Source organism: Cnephaeus nilssonii (assembly GCF_951640355.1).
Source record: "Cnephaeus nilssonii genome assembly, chromosome: 20".
Lineage (NCBI taxonomy): Eukaryota > Metazoa > Chordata > Mammalia > Chiroptera > Vespertilionidae > Cnephaeus > Cnephaeus nilssonii.
Window position 1 is genome coordinate 48198887 of NC_137091.1, and position 26212 is coordinate 48225098.

The following is a 26212-nucleotide window of genomic DNA, read 5'->3' on the forward strand; positions in this document are numbered from 1 at the left end:
GAGAGAGAAACATTGATCAGCTGCCTCTTGCACAGCCCCCACTGGGAGTGTGCCCGCAACCAAGGTACATGCCCTTGACTGGAATCGAACCTGGGACCCTTCAGTCCGCAGGCCGGCACTCTATCCACTGAGCCAAACCGGTTTCGGCGAATCAATATATATTTTTATTGATTTCAGAGAGAAAGGGAGAGAGAGAGAATCATCTATGATGAGAGGGAATCATTGATTGGCTGCTGGCTGGACGCCCCCTACAGGGAATCAGCCTGCAACCCAGGTATGTGACCTTGACTGTAATGGAAGCCGGACCCCGTCAGATCTCAGGCTGATGCTCTATCCACTGAGCCAAACAAGCTAGGGCCACTGCTAAATATTCTTTTTTTTTTTTTTTAATATATTTTATTTATTTTTTACAGAGAGGAAAGGAGAGGTACAGAGGGCTAGAAACATCGATGAGAGAGAAACATCGACCAGTTGCCTTCTGCACACCCGCCACTGGGGATGTGCCCGCAACCAAGGTACATGCCCTTGACTGGAATCGAACCCGGGACCATTCAGTCCGCAGGCTGACGCTCTATCCACTGAGCCAAACCAGCTAGGGCCACTGCTAAATATTCTTATTTCTAAGGAAGAAGCCCAGAAGAAGAGGAAGAGGAAAGAAAGAGGGCTCAGCAATGGCTCTTTCTCAGGTAAAGTCCTATTTTCAGTTGGTCTGTCCTTCTCAACATGCCCTTTGACTTGCTGATCTTCTCTGATTCTGAATTGTCCCACCTGACATTTGTTTTATCACACTCAATCTGGGCCTTCTCTCAGTCTCTCTCACCTCTAGTTAGATTCCACCTCACCATGATCCAGTGACATGGATACTTTTATCACCCAGGATAAAAGAACATGCATGTAGATGTCACGAGATAATGTTTACATTTACCTGTTAAGTTTCGGAAAAGGGACCAGTACCCAGAAATCTTTCTGACTGTTTTTATAATACATTTGAAGCTAAATGAGTGAATCACTGTCTTCAAATTTTTTATGATCCAGAATTAAGAGGAAAGTCATCAAACAGACCTATGTGACAGAGGGTGTTTTATTTCATTTTCAGTTTTAAAATCCGAAGTAAACCAAAATGTCTGACTGTTGGATATTACTTAGATGGTTATTATCACATCCATTTCTTCGAGGTTGCTTGTTCCCCTTGCAGATTGTATTCTTTTTTTTTTTAATATATTTTATTGATTTCCTACAGAGAGGAAGAGAGAGGGATAGAGAGTTAGAAACATCAATGAGAGAGAAACATCGATCAGCTGCCTCCTGCACACCCCCTACTGGGGATGTGCCCGCAACCAAGGTACATGCCCTTGACCGGAATGGAACCTGGGACCCTTGAGTCCGCAGGCTGACGCTCTATCCACTGAGCCAAACTGGTTTCGGCTATTCTTTAACAAAGAAGTCTTTATGTTTGATGAAGTAAGGCTTCATCAAGGTTTATTTAAGGGCATTCTCTTCTGTTCCATTGCTTTATGTATCTGTGTTAAGTCAGTATTACACCGCCTTGATTACTCTTTTTTTTTTAAAATATATTTTACTGATTTTTTACAGAGAGGAAGGGAGAGGGATAGAGTTAGAAACATAGATGAGAGAGAAATATCGATCAGCTGCCTCCTGCACACTCCCTACTGGGTATGTGAAACCCATATGCCCTCATCGATGCCTTAATTTTAAAGTTTATTTTCCTGAAAAGTAAAATCTGTACTGTTAATTTTGGGACATGTGTCATCCTCGTGTGTCAGTGTTAGAAAACACATCATAGACTGTTACTGGGGCAAAGTGATCTTATTGGATGATTCACAATACTCTTTTCGGTCAAAATCTTTTCTAACACTGTTTTCATCCTGGGTGACATTGTGAATTCTTCTGGTGACCTCTTGGTAAACTTGTCTTGTTTCAGGGACCGTTGACCTTCAGGGATGTGGCCATAAATTTCTCTCAGGAGGAGTGGGAATGCCTGAACCCAGCTCAGCGGAACTTGTACCTGGATGTGATGTTGGAGAACTACAGCAACCTGGCCTCCCTGGGTGAGGATGACTTCCTTCCCGAGTTCCTACTCCATCTGCAAGGCTTTGGTCCCTTTATTATTTTAACATCTCTCAGGGCCTTCTGCATTCTAGGGTAGATTCTTATTGTCTCTGTTGTGTATGTGATCTCTCAAAATTTCCATCTTGCAGAAATCTCTCATTATGTATTAAACCACTACTTCCTCATTTGCTTTAAAAGGAAGGCTTGTGGAGGCAGCTGGTCGATGTTTCTCTCTTATCGATGTTTCTAGCTCTCTATCCCTCTCCCTTGCTCTCTGTAAAAAATCAATAAAATATATTTTTTTAAAAAAAGTGAAAATTTGTTTTGTTTCAGCTATGTCATTTGAAGATGACCAGGCCTTTATGCCAAATACCAGAATACCAGATTTATTCTCTGAAGTTATATTGGTAAGGTATATCGCTTTGATAATGTACACTTAATGAATGCCTTGGTATTTTAGGAAGAGTGTGATGAGAAGAGAGGATATTAATATAAACAGAACAAGTCTGGAACAGTTATCAGAATAAAATAGTTGTTTCCTAAAGATGTCAAATGTATTATGTATTTGGGCAACCTCCCAGTTTAAAGTCAGTTACATTGGCAGATCAGTGTGTTTCTGCACGTGAAGATTGAAAACAACTTTTTATTACATGCATTTTTGGAAAGGAAATCTGGATAAACTTTTTTAGGAAGAGAGAGGTAGAGACAGATAGAAACATCAATGATGTGAGAGAATCATTGACCGGCTGCCTCCTGTACACCCCACACTGGGGACTGAGCCTGTAACCTGGTCATGTGTCCAGACCGGAATTGAGTGAGTGACCTCTTGGTGCATGGGTCAGCACACAACACTAAGTCACACCAGTTGGACCAGGCAGAATAATCTTATTCTGAGATTGCTCATCATAAATTTCCAACTAGGACTGTGGTTCCTATGTGTCCTATTCCATGAGAACTGAGTTCCATTAACCCTTTAGTTTAAAGTTCTGTGTGATTTTTTTTCTGTGTTTTCATTTTCTCTGTATTCAGAAGTATGGCACATGATGTGGAAACATTGGCATCACAAGTAAAAAGTGAGTTTGTTACACATGTGGAAACGCAGGCCCCATCTCAGACCCTGGATCAGAATCTGTGTCTTTACAGAAGTTCATTTACTTGTGGTCTGCTTCACACTTGAAAAGAAGTCCGGGGGACTCTTTCTCCCTCTCAATGTGGAAGTCTGTGCTGTGAGATTTTTTCCCTCTCCCCACGTGCGAGTCTGTATTTGTTCTTCAATAAATTTCCACCTTTGCTATAAAAAAAAGAAAAGAAGTCCGTATATTTCCAACCACCCTGACATTTCCCACTGAGAAATATGCATCACTGACCCTGGACAATGCAAATGTAGCCTTCAGAAATCCATATGCCTCTGTCCATGCCTTAATTTTAAAGTTTATTTTCCTGTAAAGTAAAATCTGAACTATGGATTTGTGGACAAGTGTCATCCTCATGTGTCAGTGTTGGAAAACATCAGAGAATATTACTGGGGCAAAATGATCTTACTGGATAATTCAGAATACCCGCTAGGTCAAAACCTCTTCTCCTAACACTGTTTCCAAGTTGGGTGACATTTTAAACTCTTCTGGTGACCTGTAGGTAAATGTGTGTTTTCCTTCAGGGACCGCTGACCTTCAGGGATGTGGTCATAGATTTCTCTCAGGAGGAGTGGGAATTCCTGGACCCAGCTCAGCGGAAGTTGTGCATGGATGTGATGTTGGAGAACTACAGCAACCTGGCCTCCCTGGGTAAGAATGACTACGTTGTGTGTCTTCTAGCAGAGATTTAAGATTTTATTCTTTTTATTTAGTTATTTTAAAAATATTTTTCAAGAAGTTATTTTTTCATATGCTTTCAGGATTGTATTCTGGGATTCATGATATTTTCTTTTTTTTTTTCTTTACCTCATGTTTATATTCTATTCTACTTAGAATTCAGTGAGCTGCTTGTATTTGTGTCTTTCTCCAGTTGTCGTGACCTTCAACTGTTAGTTTTTTATATAAGCTGTCTAATGGATTCTTTTCATTATTCTGTCTTTATAGAGTCCCATTGGAGGTTGATTTGTAAGTGTCTTAAGAGTCCCTTCGGTTCTCTTCATATTTCCACATGTTTGTTAGCTTCCCTGAATCAAAATTTTTAATGAATTATGTACAAATTCTTCGGTTTTTGTTTTTATTTTTTAAATAGTCTTTATTGATTTCAGATATGAAAGGAAAGGGAGAGAGAGAGAGACATCAATGAAGAGAGATAACCCTTGATCAGCTGCCTCCTGCACGATTGGGGATTGACCCTTCAACCAGGTCTGTGCCCCGACCTGGAACCAAACTGTAACCTCTTGGTTCATAGGTCGAAGCTCAATCACTGAGCCACTGCTGCCAGGCCAATTCTTTGATTTCTCAAGTTGATAACGTCTTTCATTGATGATTGAAAGATGAAACAGAGGGCCGGAGACCATGGGATACCAGGACACAGGCTTTATTGGCGATCACCCTGCCGGCCGCCTTCCAGAGAGAGAGAGAGAGAGAGAGAGAGAGAGAGAGAGCGAGCAAGCTTGAGAGAGCTTGCCGGGGTGAGAGTGCCTTTTAAGGGGAGGAAAAGAGGGGACGGGGCTTAGGGCACTCAGCCCACGCTGATTGGTGGTTTCATGTAAGGCACATGGTTAGCGGCCTAGGGATTTAGGAATTGGGGGCTTAGGGTATATGGCAGGTGCTGATTGGTGGTTCAATGTACAGTCCATATATGGTGTTCAGGAATGTCCGGCTGCAGGTGGAGTTTACGTCATACTCCGTCCATCAGTTGGGGGAAGGGAGGATCTATCATTCCAGGCTTTTGCTAATATTAAAAAAAAATTGAGAGTCCGGGCAGGGTCAGGGGATGAAGGTCCGTCTTCCATAGCTACTTCCTGCTGAGAGGGGGCGTCGTTAGGGGCATCTACCCAGGGTCTCAAGGATTCTGGTGTTAGGTTCTGAATTCAGTGCCAGATAGATCTCTCCTACCTTCTGGTTGGCGAACGCCTGCATTCTGTTCTGCAAGAGAAACTAGTGAAACAACGCATGAGACAGGGGCCAAAGAGCAAAATTAAAGGAATAGACATCAGTTGGCCTAATGATGGGTGGCTGGATGAGGAGTGCAGCAGCATAATTTCCCCAAGAGACTGGTTGGTGAAGTCTCCAGAGCGATCCTGTTGAGTCACTTGGGAGGTAGAAGCTGGTCCTGAGGCTGCCACAGCGTCACTTGTCTGGTTTTGCTGCTTTTCTGGGCCTGAAAGACAACTGAGACCTAGATGTTATTTTTAGGGGGGGAAAAGAGTAGGGTTTCAGTTGCCTCACTAGTGATATGAAAGGGGAGAATAGGTTACCCTGGGGGTGAGGTTCTTGCTTTCCCAGTTTTGCCCCTTGCTGGGCATCCACATGTTTCTTGTAGGTCCTGAGACAGGGTTTCAAAGTATGAGTAGAGCAGTGGTTAAGCTCCCTTTGGCAGTTCCAACTTCTGCTGTGATGCTGAGGGTTAGGAGGAGAGGGATGATCTGGACTCCTCTTTTGTGTCAGATATGATGGGTTACGGGGACAGGTAAACACTGATTATTGGGGGCTACATCTACATTGGGTGAGAGATAGATGAGAGTACAGGTTCCTGTCCAGCTGATGGGGAGACAGATGTATGTGTTTTTCCCACAGAGGAAGAAAAATCCCTGATCATGGAGACAAGCTGAAAGGTGTAAGAAGTTTCTAGTTCCGCACTCCAAGCTGAGAGGGTAGTCACCATGGCGCTACCAATAAGGGGTGACAGATGAGTGGTTGAGATTGTATTGCAGTGAAAGTGGGAGGGAAAGGGAAGGAAAGGAGTAGTGGAAGCCAGGGACCTGGATGGTTGGATAAGAGGTTAGACACTGAATATTCTGGTTTAGCTTAAGAAGTATCCAGCAACCTTGTCCTGCCAGGCTTGGAGACTGAGGCCTCACTTTCTTGCTGAGAGTAACTTCTTTCTTTCTTTTTATCTTTCTTTCTCTTCTAAAAGGCAGGGGGCGAGGGAGGGAGCTGGCTCCGCAGCCAGTTCCCAGGCTAGCCAGGCCTCTAGCCGCTTGAGTCCCAAATGGCCACATTCTTCCTACAGATAATGATCATAGAGGAGATAAGGAGATAAGGCATTTACAGTCCAAGGAATGGCTTGGCCTTTTGGGGTAAGAGAATGAAACTGAGGTAGGTGACTGTGGTTTGGGACAACTGGGTTTTAAGAGGGGATGCATGGTAGCCCTGGATGGGCACCAAGGTAGAATGAGAAAAGAGTGAATGGGGGAATTTAGTAAGATGCTGTGTAGACGTGAGGTGGCTAATGGCTGTGAGACTAATCCGTCAACCCCCATAATAGAGACTGAGGAGGGGACAAGGGTCCCAGCGAGTTCAGAGAGGGCAGAATAAGTGCCCCCAGTGTCAAGTAAGAAGGAGATTGGCTTACCTGCCACCACAGTGTTCCCCGAGGCTCTGTCCTGGTGATGTAAGTCTGTGGGGCCCTGTCAGGGCCTGGGCAGCTTCTTTGGTGGCCAGTCCCAGGAGGTCTGGGAGCTCCAAACTGGATCCAGAGGGCGGCCATGCTGGACTGGCTGAGGCCAGACCCGAGGAGCCAGACTACAGTCTGAGTTTCAGTGGCCTTCCCTCCGCACCTTGGGCGGGGCCCAGGCGGGGGTCTCGGGTTTGAGCAGGACTTGGCTCAGTGTCCTTCCTTGCTGCATTTGAAGCATGGGCCCGGAGGAGGCTTAGCCCCTGACTTACCCACAGTTGGAGGACCAGCACTCCGTTTGGGGTTCGTGAGAGTGGTGGCTAGGAGCTGGAAGGCCCCCTACTGGGCCTCAGCCTTGGCCTGATCTCGTCTTTGATTTTGGATTTGGGTCTCCTTGTCTCTATTATTAAAGACCTTAAAGGTCAGGTTAACGAGGTCTTTTTGAGGGGTTTGTGGACCTGCAGTTGCGGCATATGTCGGGGAGTAAAGGTGGTCAGGTCAGTGGGAAAAGAAACCTGAGATGCCTCTCAATCTGTGAGGCTGGACATATAGAATGGGACATGGACTCAGACTACGCCCTCAGTTCCTGCTGCCTCCCTCAGGGGTAGAGTGGACGCGAGAGTAGAAGAAGCTGTTGAGGAAGGCAGTCTTTGGGCCTGAGAATGAGTGTTAGATGGAAAGGCTGTTTTGGAGCTCAGGTTCTCAGGATTTGGGCTCAGGGACTGGGGAGAAGGCGGCTGCTGGTTAAGAGGGTCTGAAGAGAAAGAGTCTAGACGTTTTAAAATTTGAGAAAGGTCAGAGAGTGAGAAGGGAAATGGCCAGCCACCTGTGAATTTGTTTGCTGGAGGCCACAGGAGCGGAGATAAGGTGGAGAGCACAGGGGAAGGCGGGGGTGGGAGGGGGGTGTTAGAATTCTCAGAGGTAGAAATGCCCCATCCTACCTCCCATAATGAGGGCGGGACCAGGAGGGGCTTTGCATGGAGACTCAGGAATCGAACACCCTGAGGGAGAGAAAGGGCCTGTAAATGCCGCCGCCACCTCCGTGGCCGCTGGTCAGTGGGCGGGACCAGTGTGTGTAAAGGAAAAAAAAGTTAAACGTACTCCAGGAGTCCTCCAAGGACTCCTGCACTCCACTCTGGCGGCATTGACCTGGGAAAAAGAGTGCTTAGTCAGAGAGGGACAGGTTTAGGATTGTAAGGAGGTGGCGAGATTGAGACACGTGGAGAGAAACGATCCGCTGGGTTGAAAGAGTCAGAAGACAGAGAAAGGGGTTTGAGAGGGCAGAGAGGACTTCCAGAGGAGGATCTGATGGGTGGAACATGAGGAATAAAACAAGGGGGGAGAGCAGGAGTGCGGAAGGGAAGGGAAAGCGTGTTTCGTAGGAATCTCGAATGCTTCCCAATCCGGTGGCAAAAATTATCTAGATCTCAGAGGATATTGGAATTTTCAGGCCACAGAGAGACATTGTCGAGTTTATATTGTGGCCAGGTAGAGCTTCTTTGAGGTTACGAGAGGGTTTGGATTGAGGGGTTCCCTTGACCAGAGGGAAAGGGCCACCGAGAAGTTGGGGAAGGAATAAGAAGCGTCCTTCTTTTCCCTCTGCCAACCTGTAGAAAAAAGGACAGGAGAAGGTTGCAAGGTCGTCACCCTGAACCTTTCCCGTGGAGTAGAGCAGAGTTTTCCCGGCCAGGTACCTGGGCTTTCGTAGAAAGTAGAACGTGTAACGTAGAACGTGTAGCCGAGTAGTCGGGAAACTCTGAGGCCCTTCCAGGTCAAGGGAACCAGGGGTGGTGGTGGGGGGGGGGGTTTGGGAAAATCCCTGAAGCCTACCGGTTAGAAGGAAGCGACGAGATTCCCACGTGTCCTGGTACGTCAGGGTTTGAGGAGTGTTCTGAGCAGGCCAATCGACTCAGAACCATGCCGCCGAGCAGAGCCAGAGCAGGAGTCAGAAGCTCGGGGCTAGGTTCGAGGATAGTCCATGCTCACCCAGGTTCAGCACCATGATGAAAGATGAAACAGAGGGCCGGAGACCATGGGATACCAGGACACAGGCTTTATTGGCGATCACCCTGCCGGCCGCCTTCCAGAGGGGGGAGAGAGAGAGAGAGAGAGAGAGAGAGAGAGAGCTTGCCGGGTGAGAGTGCCTTTTAAGGGGAGGAAAAGAGGGGACGGGGCTTAGGGCACTCAGCACACGCTGATTGGTGGTTTCATGTAAGGCACATGATTAGGGACCTAGGGATTTAGGAATTGGGGGCTTAGGGTATATGGCAGGTGCTGATTGGTGGTTCAATGTACAGTCCATATAAGGTGTTCAGGAATGTCCGGCTGCAGGTGGAGTTTACGTCATACTCCGTCCATCAGTTGGGGGAAGGGAGGATCTATCAATGATTCTACTATACTTTTTAAGTCGTATTATGTTTTTCAGTTTCCCATTTCTGTGTGGTGTTAGTATAACATTTTCTTTCTCATTGTATTTTTATTTTGGTTATATAATATTTAGTTGATATTATGTAGTTCTCTTTTTTTTCTACCTTTTGTTTTAAGATATTTTTCATTTTTCTTCATGTAATTAATGTATTTCCATTAATGCATTGCCCGTTTGATTACATATATTTTGTGTTTTTGTTCACTTTTTTTGTTTCTTTGCATGATTCGATATCTTTTGTTGAGATTCAGGAATTATAAACAGGCTTTTGAACATGCTTTCTATTGGAGGAAACAACTTTTAACCATCTGTGGCATAAATTCTACTTTGGTCAACACTGTTTTCAGGATCTGTATTCTTGATCTGGTTGTCTGTTTAATTTCCCACTTGAAATGTTCGCTGAGGCTTTCTCAGACCGATGGTATCTTTTCAAGCTTCCTAAACATCTTCAGTACCACAGTCTTTGTTTTGCTCAAACAATTTCTCATTGTTTCTTTGTAGCAGCCACTACAGGGCACTCACATTGTACCGCCATTCTGTTTGCACTCTGTGTCATGCACAACAGACACTTCTTATTCAAGATGCTTCAAAACAGGGAGATCATTGAACACGCACTTCGATCAACTCTCTCACTCCAGTGAAGAAACTGGGAGGTTGGAGTGTTGATAATATTGCCATTGTGTGCCAGGGTGGTTGAGCAGGTATCATTGGCAAATGTAAGCAACTCTTTGTTCCTCTTTGGTAGGACTTTTATTCATTGTACCTACATATCTTGAGCTTTCTTTGAATCCTTCACTTGCATTTGGAGTACTCAAAAATGCCATTTGGTCAATACTTGCTGGTAATTTCAAAGTGCACTCATCTAATTGCCAAATTAAAAATTTGTTTTGTTTCAGCTATGTCATCTGAAGATAACCAGGCCTTTTTGCTAAAGCCCGGAATTCAAGATTTATTCTCTGAAATTATACTGGTAAGATATAAAAAGTGTGGTTTTGATAATATAAACTTAATGAACGTCTGGAATTTGAGGAAGAATGTGATGAGAAGAGGGGATGTTAATATAAACCGAACTAACCTGGAACCATTATTCATAATCAATTCTTGTTAACTAAAGAGATCAAGTGTACTATACATTTGGGTAACCTCCCACTTTAAAGTCAGTTACATTGGCAGATCAGTGTGTTTCAGCACTTTTTACTGTTATCTATCCTTAGAAAGGGAATCTATGGTATGATTAATGATTATAATTGTTTAAAATGTAGGGTGTTATTAAATTTTCAGTCATTAATTTCTCAAATTTAGATATTCATAATGTTCATATAAAGTTAAAATCTGCTCAATTTGGCAATCTTACAATTTAAAAAATATATATATTTTATTGATTTTAGAGAGGAAGGGAGAGCGAGAGAGATTAACATCAATAATGAGAGACAATCATTGATTGGCTGCCTCCTGTATGCCCCTTATTGGGACCTATCCTGAAACCCAGGCATGTGCCCTAACGGGGAATTGAACCATGATCTCCTTTCATAAGTCAATGCTCAACCACTAAGCCCTGCTGGCTGGGCAATTTAGCAATCTTTTAAACAAGGATTCATTATTCTTCCTCATACAATTTTATTTTATTTATTTATTTTTTTACAGAGAGGAAGAGAGAGGGATAGAGAGTTAGAAACATCGATGAGAGAGAATCATCGATCAGCTGCCTCCTGCACACCCCCTACTGGGGATGTGCTGGCAACCAAGGTACATGTCCTTGACCGGAATCGAACCTGGGACCTTTCAGTCCGCAGGCCGATGCTCCATCCATTGAGCCAAACCGGTTTTGGCATACAATTTTATTTTTATGTTTTGTCTATAATTTCAATAAATTGGGAATGCTTTTTTACACAACTATCATGGTTTAATGTGTATCACAAACTAGTTCTTATGCAACAAGTGTATGTGTTTCTTGAACTTATAACTGTCACTAAACGCCTTTATATCTCCCATTACCAGCAGGGTAAATGTAATAAAGATGCAAGTTATCAATGGAACGAACATTGGAAAAACTTTAAACTAGAGTCATATCTTAATAATCAACGGAGAATTGAGCTTGCAGAGGACCATTATAAAAGTGGAAAAGTCTTTGAGCAAATGTCCAATCACCATATAGGTCAATTATTTCATATTGTGGAAAAGATACACAAAGGAAGTAGACGTGTCAAATCTTTTCAGGAATTTTCAAATTACAGTGAACAAGAGAATATTCATGCTGGGGAACAAGCTTACACAGGTAATCCATGTGGTAGAATCGTCAGTCAAATAATCAATCTAAAGAAAGTGAAAGAAATCCATAGTAGAGAAAACCATTATAAATGTAAAAATTCTAGTAAAACATCCAGTTGGCCTTCAGGTTGTACTCTAAAGGAAAGAATTCAGACTGGAGACAAGCCTTACAAATGTAAAGCATGTGGCAAAGCCTTTAAATGTCATTTAACTCTTCCTGTACATGAGGGAAGATTTCACACTAGGGCAAAAATTGAAAAACTCAGGGAAAATAGAAAAGGCTTAAGTCAGTCCTCAAAAGATACTCAACATCATAGAAATAATTCAGAACAAAAGCCTTATAAATGTTCAGAATGTGGCAAAGCCTTTAGCTGGCCCTCATACCTTATTCTCCATCAGAGAATTCACACTGGAGAGAAACCTTACAAATGTAGAGAATGTGGCAAAGCCTTTAGCCAGTCCTCTTACCTTAATCGTCATCAGATTATTCATACTGGAGAGAAGCCTTATAAATGTACAGAATGTGGCAAAGCGTTCAGTGACTCAGCAACCCTTAGTCATCATCAGAGAGTTCATACTGGAGAGAAGCCGTATAAATGTAGAGAATGTGGCAAAGCCTTTAGTCGACACTCAACCCTTACTCTTCATCAGAGAATTCACACTGGAGAGAAACCTTACAAATGTAGAGAATGTGGCAAAGCTTTTTGCCAGCCCTCCTCCCTTAGTCATCATCAGAGTATTCATACTGGAGAGAAGCCTTATAAATGTACAGAATGTGGCAAAGCGTTTAGGGAGTCTGCAACCCTTAATGAACATCAGAGAGTTCATACTGGAGAGAAGCCACATAAATGTAGAGAATGTGACAAAGCCTTTAGCCGACCCTCAAAACTTAGTATACATCATAGAATTCACACTGGAGAGAAACCTTACAAATGTAGAGACTGTGGCAAGAACTTTAGCAGGTCCTCAAACCTTACTGCACATCAGAGAATTCACACTGGAGAGAAGCCTTATAAATGTGGAGAATGTGGAAAAGCCTTTATCAGCCATGGATATCTTACTAAACATAACCGTATTCATACTGGAGAGAAGCCATACAAATGTGGAGAATGTGGCAAAGCTTTCAGCCAGTCCTCATCCCTCACTAATCATCAGAGAGTTCATACCGGAGAGAAGCCTTATCAATGTAGAGAATGTGGCAAAGCATTTAGCCAGTCCTCATCCCTTACTTCTCATCAGAGAGTTCACACTGGAGAGAAACCTTATATATGTAGAGAATGTGGCAAAACTTTTTGCAGCTCCTCAGACCTTACTAAACATCAGAGAGTTCACACTGGAGAGAAGCCTTATAAATGTAGAGAATGTGGCAAAGCCTTTAGCCAGTCCTCATCCCTTATTAATCATCAGAGAGTTCACACTGGAGAGAAACCTTATACCAGGTAAATGTAGAGGATGTGTCAAATCCTTTTGCAGCTTCTCAGGCCTTACTAAGCATCAGAGGTTATTCTGGAGATAAGCCTTGTAGATGTAGAAAAGATAACACAGCCTTTCAACAGTGTTGCCGTACTGTACAACACAGTTCATACTACAGAGAAGGCTTACAGATGTGAGGAGTGTCGTAAGTCCTTTACCAGCTCTGAGGACTTACTGAATATCGCAGAACTGATACTGGCAAGAAGCCTTATGAATGTGAAAAAGTAGAGAAGCTTTTAACTGTACCTGAGGGACGTCATACTAAAGGGAGAGCCTGTACCTACAGCTCAAAATTTACTGAATAACAGACGTTTATAGTAGAGGAAAGCCTTACACTAAAAAATGTGAGAAAGCCTTTAACCTGAGGCCTAACCTATTCAACATTTTAGGAATCATTCTAAAGAGAAAGTACAGTAATATAACATTATCATCCAAAGATTTAACTATAGTTTAGCATTGAGAATGATAAAATAAGGTCTTACAAATTATGAGGCATATGTCAAAGTGTATATCTTCATTAATATGTCATACAACATCTGATAATTATTACTGGATAAAAGCCCAGCAAATATAAAGAATGTGACAAAGCTTATTCAGTATGCAAACCTTACCTGACATCAGAATTCATACTGGGGAGAAACAATACAAATGTAAGCAATGTCCTAAAGTCTTTAATCAGCATCTGTAGCTTATTGCTCACATTGGAATTCATTCTAGAGGGAAACCTTAAATCTGAAGATTGTGGGAAATCATATAGTTGGACTTACAGCCTCAGTCAATTTTAGGGATTGTAATTGGGTAGAAATTCTACATTCATGATATAGGAGGGAGGACTTTTGTTCAAAACAGTTCACAAACTTCCAAGAAATTTATGCTTTAAAGTGATTAAATGTAAAAACTTGACCCAAGTATGTAATTGATTATGAATTTAAAAGTGTCACTGAATTCACACTAGATAGATAGCCACAACGCCTTTCAGGTATTGCTCTAAATCAGAAAGTTTATTACACAGTGTACTCCAAATTTTAAATGTAGTTAGGTAATATTTTGTATGCTTGAATATATCAAAAGAATTGATGTTTCCATATGTACAATTTCTTATAGTGTTATCTCGTATTGAAATCACTTGAAATATTTTGAGAAGGAAATATTAATGTGATTTTACTCCCATATTATAGAATTACACTATAGAATGAATCTTTTAAAATAGTTCTTGAGTTTCATAAATGATGTCATCAAAGTTATTTCCTTTTCTGTGATAATGTGTTTGGTTGAAAACTTTATGAGGGCATGTCCATTTGTGGTTTTGATGTTTAGGTGAAAGGAAGTACACTCAGGACAGGGCTGTCTGTGTAATAGGTTTTCCATAATTAAGAGGAATATTGCAATATCAGTGATATTGTTGTACCCAGGATGCAGATTTGGCATGAACTCTGCATGTGGAGTGAGGACACCTTTCCCAGGCTGTACTTCTAGCTGAACTCAGAAAAATTCTATTTCTTTCATTTCCTGTTTCCTGTTTCCCTCTGGTTTTTCACTTTGTCTTCTAGGCTGCCATTCTTTTTGCAGTGCTATGACCACAGCATGTAAATCTCTTCCTGTCCCACATCAGCCCCTGAAGCCTGTGTAGCTTCTGCTCAGTTTTTTTTTTAAATATATATATTTTATTGATTTTTTACAGAGAGGAAGGGAGAGGGACAGAGAGCTAGAAACATCGATGAAAGAAATATGGACCAGCTGCCTCCTGCACACCCCCTACCGGGGATGTGCCCGCAACCAATGTACATGCCTTTGGCCGGAATTGAACCTGGAACCTTTCAGTCCGCAGACCGACGCTCTATCCACTGAGCCAAACCGGTTTCGGCTCTGCTCAGTTTTTTGGTATTCACTAATGCAATGACTGACAGTAGAATTTGGTGAATATTTTGCTTTATTTTGATGAGGTAGGTAGCCCTGCCACTCATGTGCTCATGCAGACACCTGTAGTTTTTAATACAAATTTTTGAATTTTTGGAATACCACAAATTGACTTCTGAGTACTTTTTAAAAATATATTTTATTAATTTTTTACAGAGAGGAAGGGAGAGGGATAGAGTTAGAAACATCGATGAGAGAGAAACATCAATCAGCTGCCTCTTGCACACCCCCCACTGGGGATGTGCCCGCAACCAAGGTACATGCCCTTGACTGGAATCGAACCCGGGACCCTTCAGTCTGCAGGCTGATGCTCTATCCACTGAGCCAAACCGGTCAGGGCCATCTGAGTACTTTTAATTGGAATGAGTTTTCGTGTCCTGATTTTCATTGGAAACTAACTGATTCTCAGTGTTATGTCAGTAACCTTTTTATTGGGGTGGGATTCGCTCATGTTAAACAGGTGTTGTTCTCACTTTCTTGAATGTAGCCTAATATTGGTCATTTATTCTTGAGGAACCCCAGAGATCATGGCAGCTTTGCAGTTGAAACCTTTTATTATTTTGGATGCAGAGTTATTTTGTATATTCACAGCCTGAGAAGAGGTATGTCCTTTGGCATTAGCTGTCCCTGGGGTGTTTGCCAAGCCATCACTGCAAGTTCCAGGGACAGCAGCATAGCAGTGTTGAAATGAAGCTCCATATTTATTACTTTTACAGTGGCCAGTGCTGAATTTGTATAAGGTGGTAAAAATTAGTTCCTATGCATGTGCCACCCAAATGACTGACAAAATCATTGCAGAGACAATGATTTTTTCTTCTACTCTACTTTCTGACATACCCATGTGCCATTCATATGTATATGTATCTCCTGATATTTTGTGACTGGGACTCATCTGGACCAGGGGCTTTATGAATTTGTTTTGTTACAGGACATCCTATGGGATCCAGAGCATTCATAGAATTCAATCCCATCTAGACAATAATTCCATTTTCTGGTCCTGTAGTGAGGAAAGTAGAGGAGGTGTATTGATACAAAATACACGTAAGATCTTTTTTTTTTTTTTCACGTGGCCCTTAGGAAAATAGATGAAGCAGACACCGTCCCTTGGGTTAGAGAGCATTCTGTCATCAGTTTCTTCAGAATGCATACTCTTCCGCATTGGGGTGAAAAACTTTAAATCAGAGATTTCAATTTTTTTTTAATCTCTTGGCACACATGAACTAACTATTGAAATTCAGTGGTCCTCAAAATAATATATTTTACCAATCTTGCAAAAAAGTCTGATTTTGATCCAGGCAAACCACACAGCTATGACTGTTGTCTGTTGTAACTTAATTTTACTCCACATCTATGGGTAGTGTAGTCTGTGATATTGACTAGTCAGTTGTTGCTTTTTCAAAAAATTCTTGTAGCACACCAGTTTGCCTGTGTGACATTCCAGTTGATAATCACAGCTGTAAACATACAAAATTCATCTTTTCTACTGTGTCATTTAAGACCACTTTTTCCTTATTGATTTGTCTAGGATACCTATCCATTGATGTGAATGGCAAGTTAAATTTCCCTATATTGACTGTACTAATTAATTTTTAAAATGCCAATAACTATTTACCTGTCAGTATTCACTCACAATATAAATGAGTTAACTGCTTCAACCAGAAGACACAGGGTAGCTGAATGGATAGGAGAACAAGACCCATACTTATGCTTTCTACAGGAGAACCACTTCAGATCAAAAGACACAGCATGAAAGTAAAGTGTTAGAAAAAAGTTATTTCATGTCTACCTTTGGGCCCCAAAGAAACTACTCTGCAGAGAATGTTGCTCTAGTGAGAGCTCTAATCCTGGACGGTGTACATGTAATAGGTATGGGATAACCGTGCTCAGAGTTAGCTGACCCATGTGGGAGCGCTGACTTTCAGTGAAGTCAGCACATACACAGTGTTTCAATTCCCAGAGTTGTGGAAGGAGCTGGAACAGGTCAGAGCAGGCCTGCTGGGAATCTCAGGTAAAGATGCCTCTTTTTTAAAAAATATATATTTTATTGAATTTTTACAGAGAGGAAGGGAGAGGGAGAGAGAGTTAGAAACATCAATGAGAGAAAAACATCAATCAGCCGCCTCCCGCACACCCCCTACTGGGGATGTGCCCGCAACCAAGGTACATGCCCTTGACCAGAATTAAACCTGGGACCCTTGAGTCCTTAGGCCAATGCTCTATCCACTGAGCCAAACCGGTTAGGGCACCTCTTTTTTTTCTTTTCTTTTTTTAATTTATTTTTTACAGAGAGGAAGGGAGAGGGATAGATAATTATAAACAGCGATCAGCTGTCTCCTGTACACCTCCTACTGGGGATGTGCCCATAACCCAGGTACATGCCCTTAACTGAAATCGAACCTGGGACCCTTCAGTCCACAGGCCGACACTCTATCCACTGAGCCAAATTGGCTAGGGCAAGATGACTCCCCTTTGTTTGTTTGTTTGTTTGTTTATTTATTTATTTTAAATATATTTTTATTGATTTTTTACAGAGAGGAAGGGAGAGGGATAGAGAGCTAGAAACATCGATGAGAGAGAAAAATCTACCAGCCGCCTCCTGCACACCCCCTACCGGGGATGTGCCCGCAACCAAGGTACATGCCCGTGACCGGAATCGAACCTGGGACCCTTCAGTCCACAGGCCGACGCTCTATCCATTGAGCCAAACTGGTTTCGGCCCTTTTATTTATTTTTATATATTTTTTAATTTATTTCAGAGAGGGAGAGGGAGATAGAAACATCAATGGTGAAAGAAAATCACTGATCAGCTGCCTCCTGCATACCCCCCAACTGGGGATAGAGCCTGAAATCCCGGCATATGCCCTTGACCGGAATCTAACCTGGGATCCTTCAAGCCGAGGCTCTATCCACTCAGCGAAACTGGCTAGGGCAAGATGCCTTTCTTTTATGTGAACAACTTAATTGATGGCTTTACAGTGTCTTTAGAAAATTGGGAATTCAAATAAAGAAAAAAACTGCCCTTGGGGTAAAACAAGTGATTTCATGGAAATGAAATTTTTAAAATGCTCTGGAAGCAATACTAATGTCAGACAAAATATAGGCTTTATAAGAAAGGCCATAGTAATGTAGGGGTTATTCCTAATAACAAAGGGATCAACTTATCAAGAGGATAAAATCCTTTTAAACATTTATGGGCCGAAACCGGTTTGGCTCAGTGGATAGAGTGTCGGCTTGCGGACTGAGGGGTCCCAGGTTCCATTCCGGTCGGGGGCATGTGCCTTGTTTGCCGGCACATCCCCAGTGGGGGTGTGCGGGAGGCAGCTGGTCGATGTTTCTCATCGATGATTCTATCCCTCTCCCTTCCTCTCTGTAAAAAATCAATAAAATGTGTTTTAAAAAATCACTTTTTCCCATCTCATAGACTGTATTTTCCCTGATGTGCTACTGTCTTTGCACAGAGCATACATTTTGATGATGACTAATTTATTTAAACTTTGTCTGTGTTGTGTTGTCATATCTCAAAACTATTGTAAAATCCCAGGTCATGAAGATTTAACCCTATGTTTTAATCTCAGAGTTCTTCAATTGAGCTCACATATAGCTTCTCTGTCCTGGATAAATTATAACCATTTTTATTGCATTCACCTGCTCAATGAGAGTCCCCAGCTGAATACCAAGGTTTTTTGTGAGAAGGAGGTGCAGAAAATAACAGATGCTTACTATTCAAAAATCACATTCATGATACATTTAAACACTTATGTCATTTAACCCCCCCCCCTTTTAACCTTCGTTCTAACTCTGAATTTTATTATGTTACCAGTTATTCAGACTTTTCAGACAGAAAAACCCTAATTTTATTCTATAACCTCAGATGCATTAATATAATCAGGCAAAGGTGTTTTCTTCTATCAGTGTTTTTTCCCATTGATTCCTGCGCATTTGTGCACATTCCTACATCACTTCATATGTAGCCTCTTATTTCCTGGTTTGTGCACAGCTGCCAGGGCATCCATCCAGATGGGGCCCCCGAGCAATCCTTACTGACCAAGCTGGCTGATAGTCCAGAGCCTACTTGCAGGCTCTAGTCCAGTGGTCGGCAAACTGTGTCTCGCGAGTCACATGCGGCTTTTGGCCCCTTGAGTGTGGCTCTTCCACAAAATACGGCCTGGGCGAGTCTATTTTGAAGAAGTGGCTTTAGAAGTTTTAAGTTTAAAAAATTTGGCTCTCAAAAGAAATTTCCATTGTTGTACTGTTGATATTTGGCCCTGTGGACTAATGAGCTTGCCGACCACTGCTCTAGTCCATGTGTGAATGACACCCCTTCTCAAAGTGATCACCTCAGCAAAACCTGTGGCTGCGTTCCTTGTTCCTGCCTCCTGTAGAGACGCATAGGAAGGATGTTCATTTCCTTATGTGAACATAAAAGGAAACAGCAAACATAGCTTTCAAGTTTTTAGTGGCATCAGTTAAACCCAAAATAATTTAAATGTTGGAATAAATGCCCTAATACTCATTATTCTGCTTCCTGTGGAAATTCTGAAGATTATGCTGGTGGAGTTTGCATCAACCTGATCACATCTGTATGTTCCACAGACATTTCTTAAAGCTTATTTCCAATACAGGGCCTCCTGGTTTTTTCAAATATGAGTTTCGAAAAATTTTTAAAGTATTTTTATCCTAATATTTTAATACAATTTTATTATCTTTTTGTTAATTTTTTAAAAATTTCTTTTCATTGCAGAGACAAAGGGAAAGGGAGAGAGAGAATCATGGATCCCCTGTCTCCTGCATACCCAACACCGAGGATGGATCCCTCAACCAGGGCATATGACCTGAGCTGGAACGGAACCCCGAATTCTGGTTCATAGTCCTATGCTCAGCCACTGAGCCACGCCGTTTGGGTAGGTTTTATTATTTTTAATAATTAATTCTTATTTGAGAAAGATGGAAAGTTTGGAAGATACTTTGCTTTTGGAGAATAAAAAAAACAAAAGCTCCCAGGACGCGGCTTACTCCCACTCATGTCTACTCACTACGCAGAGAATATCCTGCTGTTTGTGTAGACATGGAATCTTTTTCAATGAAACATACTTCACATTAGATGCTCACTAACACATATTATGGTATAAATTATTGTAGGTATAGAGGGAGATGTAATTATTGGGTATTGATCAGTGGTTTTACTTCTTTTTAGGCTTACATCACAGAGAATGTACCACCTTACAATCTGTTGCAGAATTAATTATATTCCTTTCTTGTTTATTTTTAACCTTTGGATGTGCCCCAATCTGGGCTCGACCCACAATCCTGTTAGCATTACAATTAATTTTCTAAAGTACAAATTTTCTAGATGTAATTTACTTACAGGTTATTTTTCCTTACATGATATTCTTCTACTATCCACCCTTTTATTTTTTCTTTCTTCTTTTTTTCACCCTTTTTTGATTTAAGTATTAGGAGGCTTTTGAAAATTTTATAATGTAGTCTTGATAGCTTTTAAATTTTAATTTTTTGCACTATAATATGACTGCTTTAGGTTCATTACATGTTACGCAGTTTTATCATGAGATGAACTACCAATAAAAATTTTAGTTAACACTTTAGGAACTGCTTTTTGTCCAATACAATTAATTTTTCTAGAATATTCGCTTATTTCAAATTAGCCAAGTTAAATTAGCCTGAAAACTTGACTACTATTTTACTGTCAAATTTATTACTCTAACAACAATCTTATTTTACCCTGTAAATATTAGTGGAAAGGATTATTTGCCTTCTTGAGTAGGCCCTGAGCATTCCTGGTGGTAGGCTGGATTTAGATATCAAAAACTCACTTCCCCACACCATGGGTACAAGACAACTCAAACAAGTCTTGTTGCAGTGAGAGGGCAGCTGCTGTCGGCCAAGTCTCTGTCTGTTACCCGGGTCCCGATCTGAGCTGGGCATGGGAAGTACGAAGCAGCCTTGGGGGCAGGAGACTTCCCTCAGAAGGGTGAGGGTTCAGGCCCCTGAAAAGTTGGGGGGTGAGGGTCTGTGCTCCACCTCTGTTGACCCCCAAGTTCTCTTCTGATGGCCCCTCTGCGACTGTGCCTGTCTTAGGTTGTTCCTTCCCTGAGGAATCTTACCCGTCTCTGGCTAACCAGCCATCCCCCGGGGCCAAGCAGGGTGACGTGAGGTTCAGTTCTGTCTCCTTGGTAGCCTATGCCCCCGTGGCCTCCACGCCCAGCACCTGCCTTGGGATCCCCTCGCCTGCTGGCAGGGCCCCACACTGATCACATATCTTGGGGAACCCGGGTTAAGTTAGAGGTTTTATAAACAGGTCATATCTTTAAAGTAAATAAAGATTTATAAAACTGTAATGAATTACTATATTCATAAAAATACTGGAAAATAATCAAAATAAAGAGAAAATAGTGATGGGATTAAGTAAACTGATAATAGTTATAACTGTTTTAAATATTATTTTTTATTTATTTTTTGGTTGTTTTTAAAAAATATATTTTATTGATTTTTTTTTACAGAGAGGAAGGGGAAGGGATAGAGAGTTAGAAACATCAATTGGAGAGAAACATCGATCAGCTGCCTCCTGCACACCTCCCACTGGATGTGCCCGCAACCAAGGCACATGCCCTTGATCGGAATCGAACCCGGGACCCCTCAGTCCACAGGCAGATGCTCTATCCACCGAGCCAAACCGGTTAGGCTAAATATTATTGATTTAAAAATTTTTTTGCTTCCCAAATATAAAGAAAACTTAACAGGAGATATTGTACATTAATATCAACATCCCATTAAGTGGGTTATAGGGACTACTAAAGTAAAAAAAATTAATATAAAAATGCATTCCCAGAACACAAAGACTTCAAAGACCACAACTTACAACTAGAAAGTTTTATCCATTGAAAAATACATAAATTAAAATCTCTTTCCCACTGTGTTGGATGGGACCTTATCTCATCAGGTGACTAACCATGAATGGATATCTGGGTCTGTCTCTGACACCCCATCCACCTGCTTCCCTAACTCAAGCTGCCTCTCCATTCAGATGGGGGGACAGGGAGGGGCTGAGAGAGCAGGCTGCCCTTCCCCTCCCCCTCCTCACTGAGGGTTTAAGGATCCAGGCAAATCACAGGCAGAAAGTTTCTGGTTTCAAACCCAGTCTGCCCGCCTTTTGAATTCTCTGTAACTTCCCTGTGAGAGTGTGTTACCGGCTGTGAAGATCCTGGAAAGACACCTCCTGGGACATGTGCAGCTGAAGGGCAGGCCCACCAGTAGCTCTCAGCACCGCCTCTGGGATCTGGAAACTTCTGTGTGAATTCCAGATTCCTCCTCCCCTCTTTATGCTTTGCCACAGCTGCCATTTACTCGCTAGCACCCCAATAAAAGACCAGCTCCTCTATCTTGGGAGCCTTGTGCCATCAGAGGGCACCTGGCCCTTTCCTCCCTTTAAAGGAGTAAAATACCCGCCCTCTCTGCTCCTGTCTCTTCTCTCCCTGGTGAATCCTGTCACAGCCGCGTCACCAGCCAAACCCCAACAATGACGGGGGAACTCCCCCAGGAGGGGCTGTCCCTGTGGGAGGAGGTGAGGGACCCAGGGCTGCCCCCTCGCTCCTGCCCCGCCCTCCCTCCCTCTGTCCCCGCACAGGCCCCGCCCCCACCGCGGAGTCGCTCCGCTCAGGCGCTGGCCCCGCCCATCCCGCAGGGAGGCGCATGCGCAGTTCCTGGCAGACGCGGAAGCGGCTGTGGAGGGGAAGGTGGCGGTTCCCTGAGGAGGTGTCTGTGCTTTAAAGCCGCTGCTCTCCGCCCCCCTCCCCGCAGGGAAGGCTGAGGGCGCTGCGGGCGCTGAAGTCCGTGGTGAGGTCCCCGCCCCGGAGCCCCTCACAGCGGTGAGTCCGGTCCCGGGCGGCTGCGCAGTGGAGGCGCCGCGTTCCTTTGGGGGAAACTGAGGCCCGGCCCGCGGTCTCTCCGCCTGTGGCTGTGGGCCCCGCCTGCCGCGTGGTTTTCCTGCTGAAAACCATCCCCGGGGCCGCCGGTCCCCCCGCGGGGGCTGGAAGTCTGGGTCAGGGGGTTCCCGCCCTTTGCGCCCCTCCCCCGCCCGGCGCTTTCCGCCCACAGAGCCCGGATGGCTCCCAGCCTGGGGGTCTGCACCCCGCCTTCCTAGGCCCCCCCCATTAATAAGGGGTCCGAGTGCCCGGGGAGCACAGTGTCCATGGGGAGGGGCTCAGGGGGAAGAACGCGGTGTCCCCAGAAGAGGTGACCTGCCCGCAGGGAGGGCTTTGTGGGGGCGGTGACTGCGGGGGGCGGGGACCCGGGCTGGGGGGTCAGGAGGGGGAGTGAGAGAGACAGACACGTGGGAGGAGGAAGGGCGGTGAGGGGTCCACAGAGAGGGGCCATAGGGGTGTGGGAGGACTGGACGGCGATGGGGGGAGTGAGGGGGGAACTCGGGAAAGCAGCCTGAGGAGGAGGGAAGTGGGGAAATAGGGGGAGGGGAGCCCAGAGAGAGGAGGGGAGCTGAGAGGGAGAGGGTCCTGGGGAGCAGAAGTGGGGGCCGCACAGGAGGAGGCAGGTCAGAGGGAGACACTGGTTCAGAGGAGAAGAGTTGGGGAGCGAGTGCAGGGATGGAAAGGGGGGCTTAGGGAGGAGGGAGCAGAGGGGGAGCAGCGCGGAGTCTCCAGCTGTGGGGAGCAGGACAGACTGTACCGGGCAGCAGCGGGGACACGGGCGTGGGGAGGGACAGACGCGGACGTGTGTGGGGATGGAGCGATCAGAGACCAGGAGAAAGAGCACCGGAAGGGAAATAGGTTCCAGGAGGTTCATGGTCCAGGTGTAGGGACAGACAGAGAAAAGGGGGGAAAGAGTTGGGGAGATGGGGGGACACAGGAAAACTCCAATCAGCTTGGTTCAGTGGTTGAAGGTGGACCTATGAACCAGGAGGTAACAGTTCCATTCCTGGTCTTGTTTTTCGGCTTAGTCCCCACTGGGAGGCTTGCAGGAGGCAGCCAATCAATGATTCTCTCTCATTGATGTGTCTATCTCTCCCTCTCCCACTCTGAAATCAATAAAAGTATATATTAAAACAAAAACAAAAAACAGGAAAAGACAACACTGGAGAGAATTGGAACGGACAGACAGAAACAGATCCATAGACAGAAGTACATAATAATGGGAAGGAGGGGAACGCTGATCTGTGAGTGGTAAGTTGATGGGATGTGCAGGATTAAGTTGTGATATATTGGTTTGTGGCTTTATATGTTCAATTTAACATCTGAATTATTTAAACTGAGAAGCCACTACATTAAAAGTAAAAAGAAAAAGACCTAGTTGTTTTTAGTTTTAAATATATTGTTTGTAGCTCAGATTCTGAGCCCTGCATTTTTCTACTGTTTATCATATGTGGAAACATTCATTGGCACTTAGTCAGTAATAGGAGGTGAGCTCAGCGGGCACTTGGTAAGGATGTCATTGATCCTCACAGTCGGAAGCTAGTTCTGGGAGTTGGTCTAATGTTCAGCACCTCTTCCTTCCCTTCATGTGATCTGTTCAATTACTGTGAGCCTGAAATGAGCTGTTCCCCTCAAGTCCCTCTGGTCCATTCTCTGAAAATACTGAAGGGTAGACTGGATTGACCTGGAACTTTATCCCCACAGAGCCCATCTGTTCATGGTGAAGTCACTTGGTCAGTATAATTCAATAGGTAACTTCTCCCAAAGGCTTAAGCATGAATATCTACTTTCTATAATTTCCTGGAAAAAGAGAATGGAAAACTACCTGGGAATCCTGCACGTGTACAAGTTCCTCCTTCAACTCCTCCCACTCCCCAGAGGTCTCAGGTGAGCTGGGTCTGATGTCTGTGCCCAGGGCTACTGAAACCGCTCTGGGGCAGCCTCACAGGCCCCAGGAGGGAACTGGTTAAAGATGCCAGGACATGGGCCCCAGGGCAGGCTTTTTCAGGGGAGGTAATGGTGTTGTGTTGGGTTTGGGGACACAGCCGAGAGTACATGCTCTCACTGCTCTAGGAGTCTGTGGAAGTCTTTGGAAGGACAGACACATGAAGACAGAATAAACCCCCTCACAGTGTGGTCTCCATGTGGGAGCTCATTGTTCCTGACTCTCCTGTGACCACGGACAGGAGGGGGTGGCTTTTCCCCATTTCCAGGTCCTTCTGACTGTGAGTGTGAGGTGAGCTGATGAACAGGCTGCGTGGTCACCTTGGAAGGCACATTCTGTGACTCCTCAACATAGTGTCACCTGAGGAAACAGCCCAGACCCCATCAGGACCAGGACCACATGGCTGCTTCTCAGGTAAAAGATGTGTCCTGGGTAAGAGGCTATATTTGCTTTTCCTTGAACAGCTGGTGATATATTTCTCTTTTTCTTCCCATACCTGTGTCCCCTCTGCTGCCCCTGGTACAGTCTGTCCTGTTACCCACAGCTGGCTGACTCACTGCTGCTTCTCCCTCTGCTCCATCACCCCTAAATCCCCCTTTCTGTCGCTCCATTCGCTCCCCCAGATCTTCTCTGAACCAGGCTATTTTTTTAATCGTTTTTTCTTTTTAAATTTTCATTTCAATAAATCTTTATTGTTCAGATTATTACAATTGTTCCTCATTTTCCCCCCATAGCTCCCCTCCATCTGGTTCCCACCCCACCCTCTGCCCTTATCCCCCCCCCCACTGTCCTCATCCATAGGTGTACCATCTTTGTCCAGTATCTTCCCGCACCCCCATATTCATTTCCTCCTGAGAATTGTCAGTTCACTCCCTTTCTATGCCCCTGATTCTATTATATTCACCAGTTTATTCTGTTCATCAGATTTTTTATTCACTTGATTTTTAGATTCACCTTTTTTTTTTTTTTCCAGAGAGGAAGGGAGAAGGAGAGAGAGAAACATCAATGATGAGAGAGAATCATTGCTCGCCTGCCTCCTGCACACCCCCTTCTTGGGATGGAGCCTGCAACCCAGGCATGTGTCCTTGACTGGAATCGAACCTGCAACTCTTCAGTCACTCTATCCACTCCGTGCAGGTCTTAGTGAGCAGGCTGACACTCTATCCACTGAGCCCAACCGGCTAGGGCCATGCCTTCATTTTGAAGTTTATTTTCCTCTAAAGTAAAATCTGTACCATGGGTTTGTGGACATGTGTCATCCTCATTTGCCAGTGTTAGAAAACACATCAGAGACGCCCTAGCCGGCTTGGCTCAGTGGATAGAGCGTCAGCCTGTGGACCGAAGGGACCCAGGTTCGATTCCAGTCAAGGGCACATGCCTGGGTTGTGGGCTTGATCTCCAGTGGCGGGTGTGCAGGAGGCAGCCCATCAATGATTCTCTCTCATCATTGATGTTTCTATCGCTCTCTCCTTCTCCCTTCCTCTCTGAAATCAATAAAGAAATATATTTAAAAAAAGAAAACACATCAGAGAATGTTACTGGGGCAAAGTGATCTTATTGGGTGATTCAGGATACTCCCTTAGGTCCAAACCTCTTCTCCCTAAACACTGTTTACATGTTGGGTGACATTGTGAACTCCTC

General features: G+C 43.9%; 1 protein-coding gene across 4 annotated transcripts in view; it reads left to right on the plus strand.

Annotated features, from left to right (window-relative positions):
* Window positions 1-26212, plus strand: part of LOC307092389 (uncharacterized protein) — a 114859-nt gene that overhangs the window by 77317 nt on the left and 11330 nt on the right. Inside the window, exons 1-3 of one of the 4 annotated variants that reach the window (XM_079759685.1) lie at window positions 22432-22569; window positions 24331-24513; window positions 24840-24985. The exons of 1 other annotated variant lie outside the window; for it this stretch is intronic. In XM_079759685.1, coding sequence (XP_079615811.1) covers window positions 24971-24985 — 15 coding nt within the window. In that variant the 5' untranslated portion in view covers window positions 22432-22569; window positions 24331-24513; window positions 24840-24970. Of the gene's footprint in view, window positions 1-22431; window positions 22570-24330; window positions 24514-24839; window positions 24986-26212 lie in introns of those variants that run through there. 2 more of the 4 variants (XM_079759686.1, XM_079759687.1) reach the window with 2 other exon arrangements.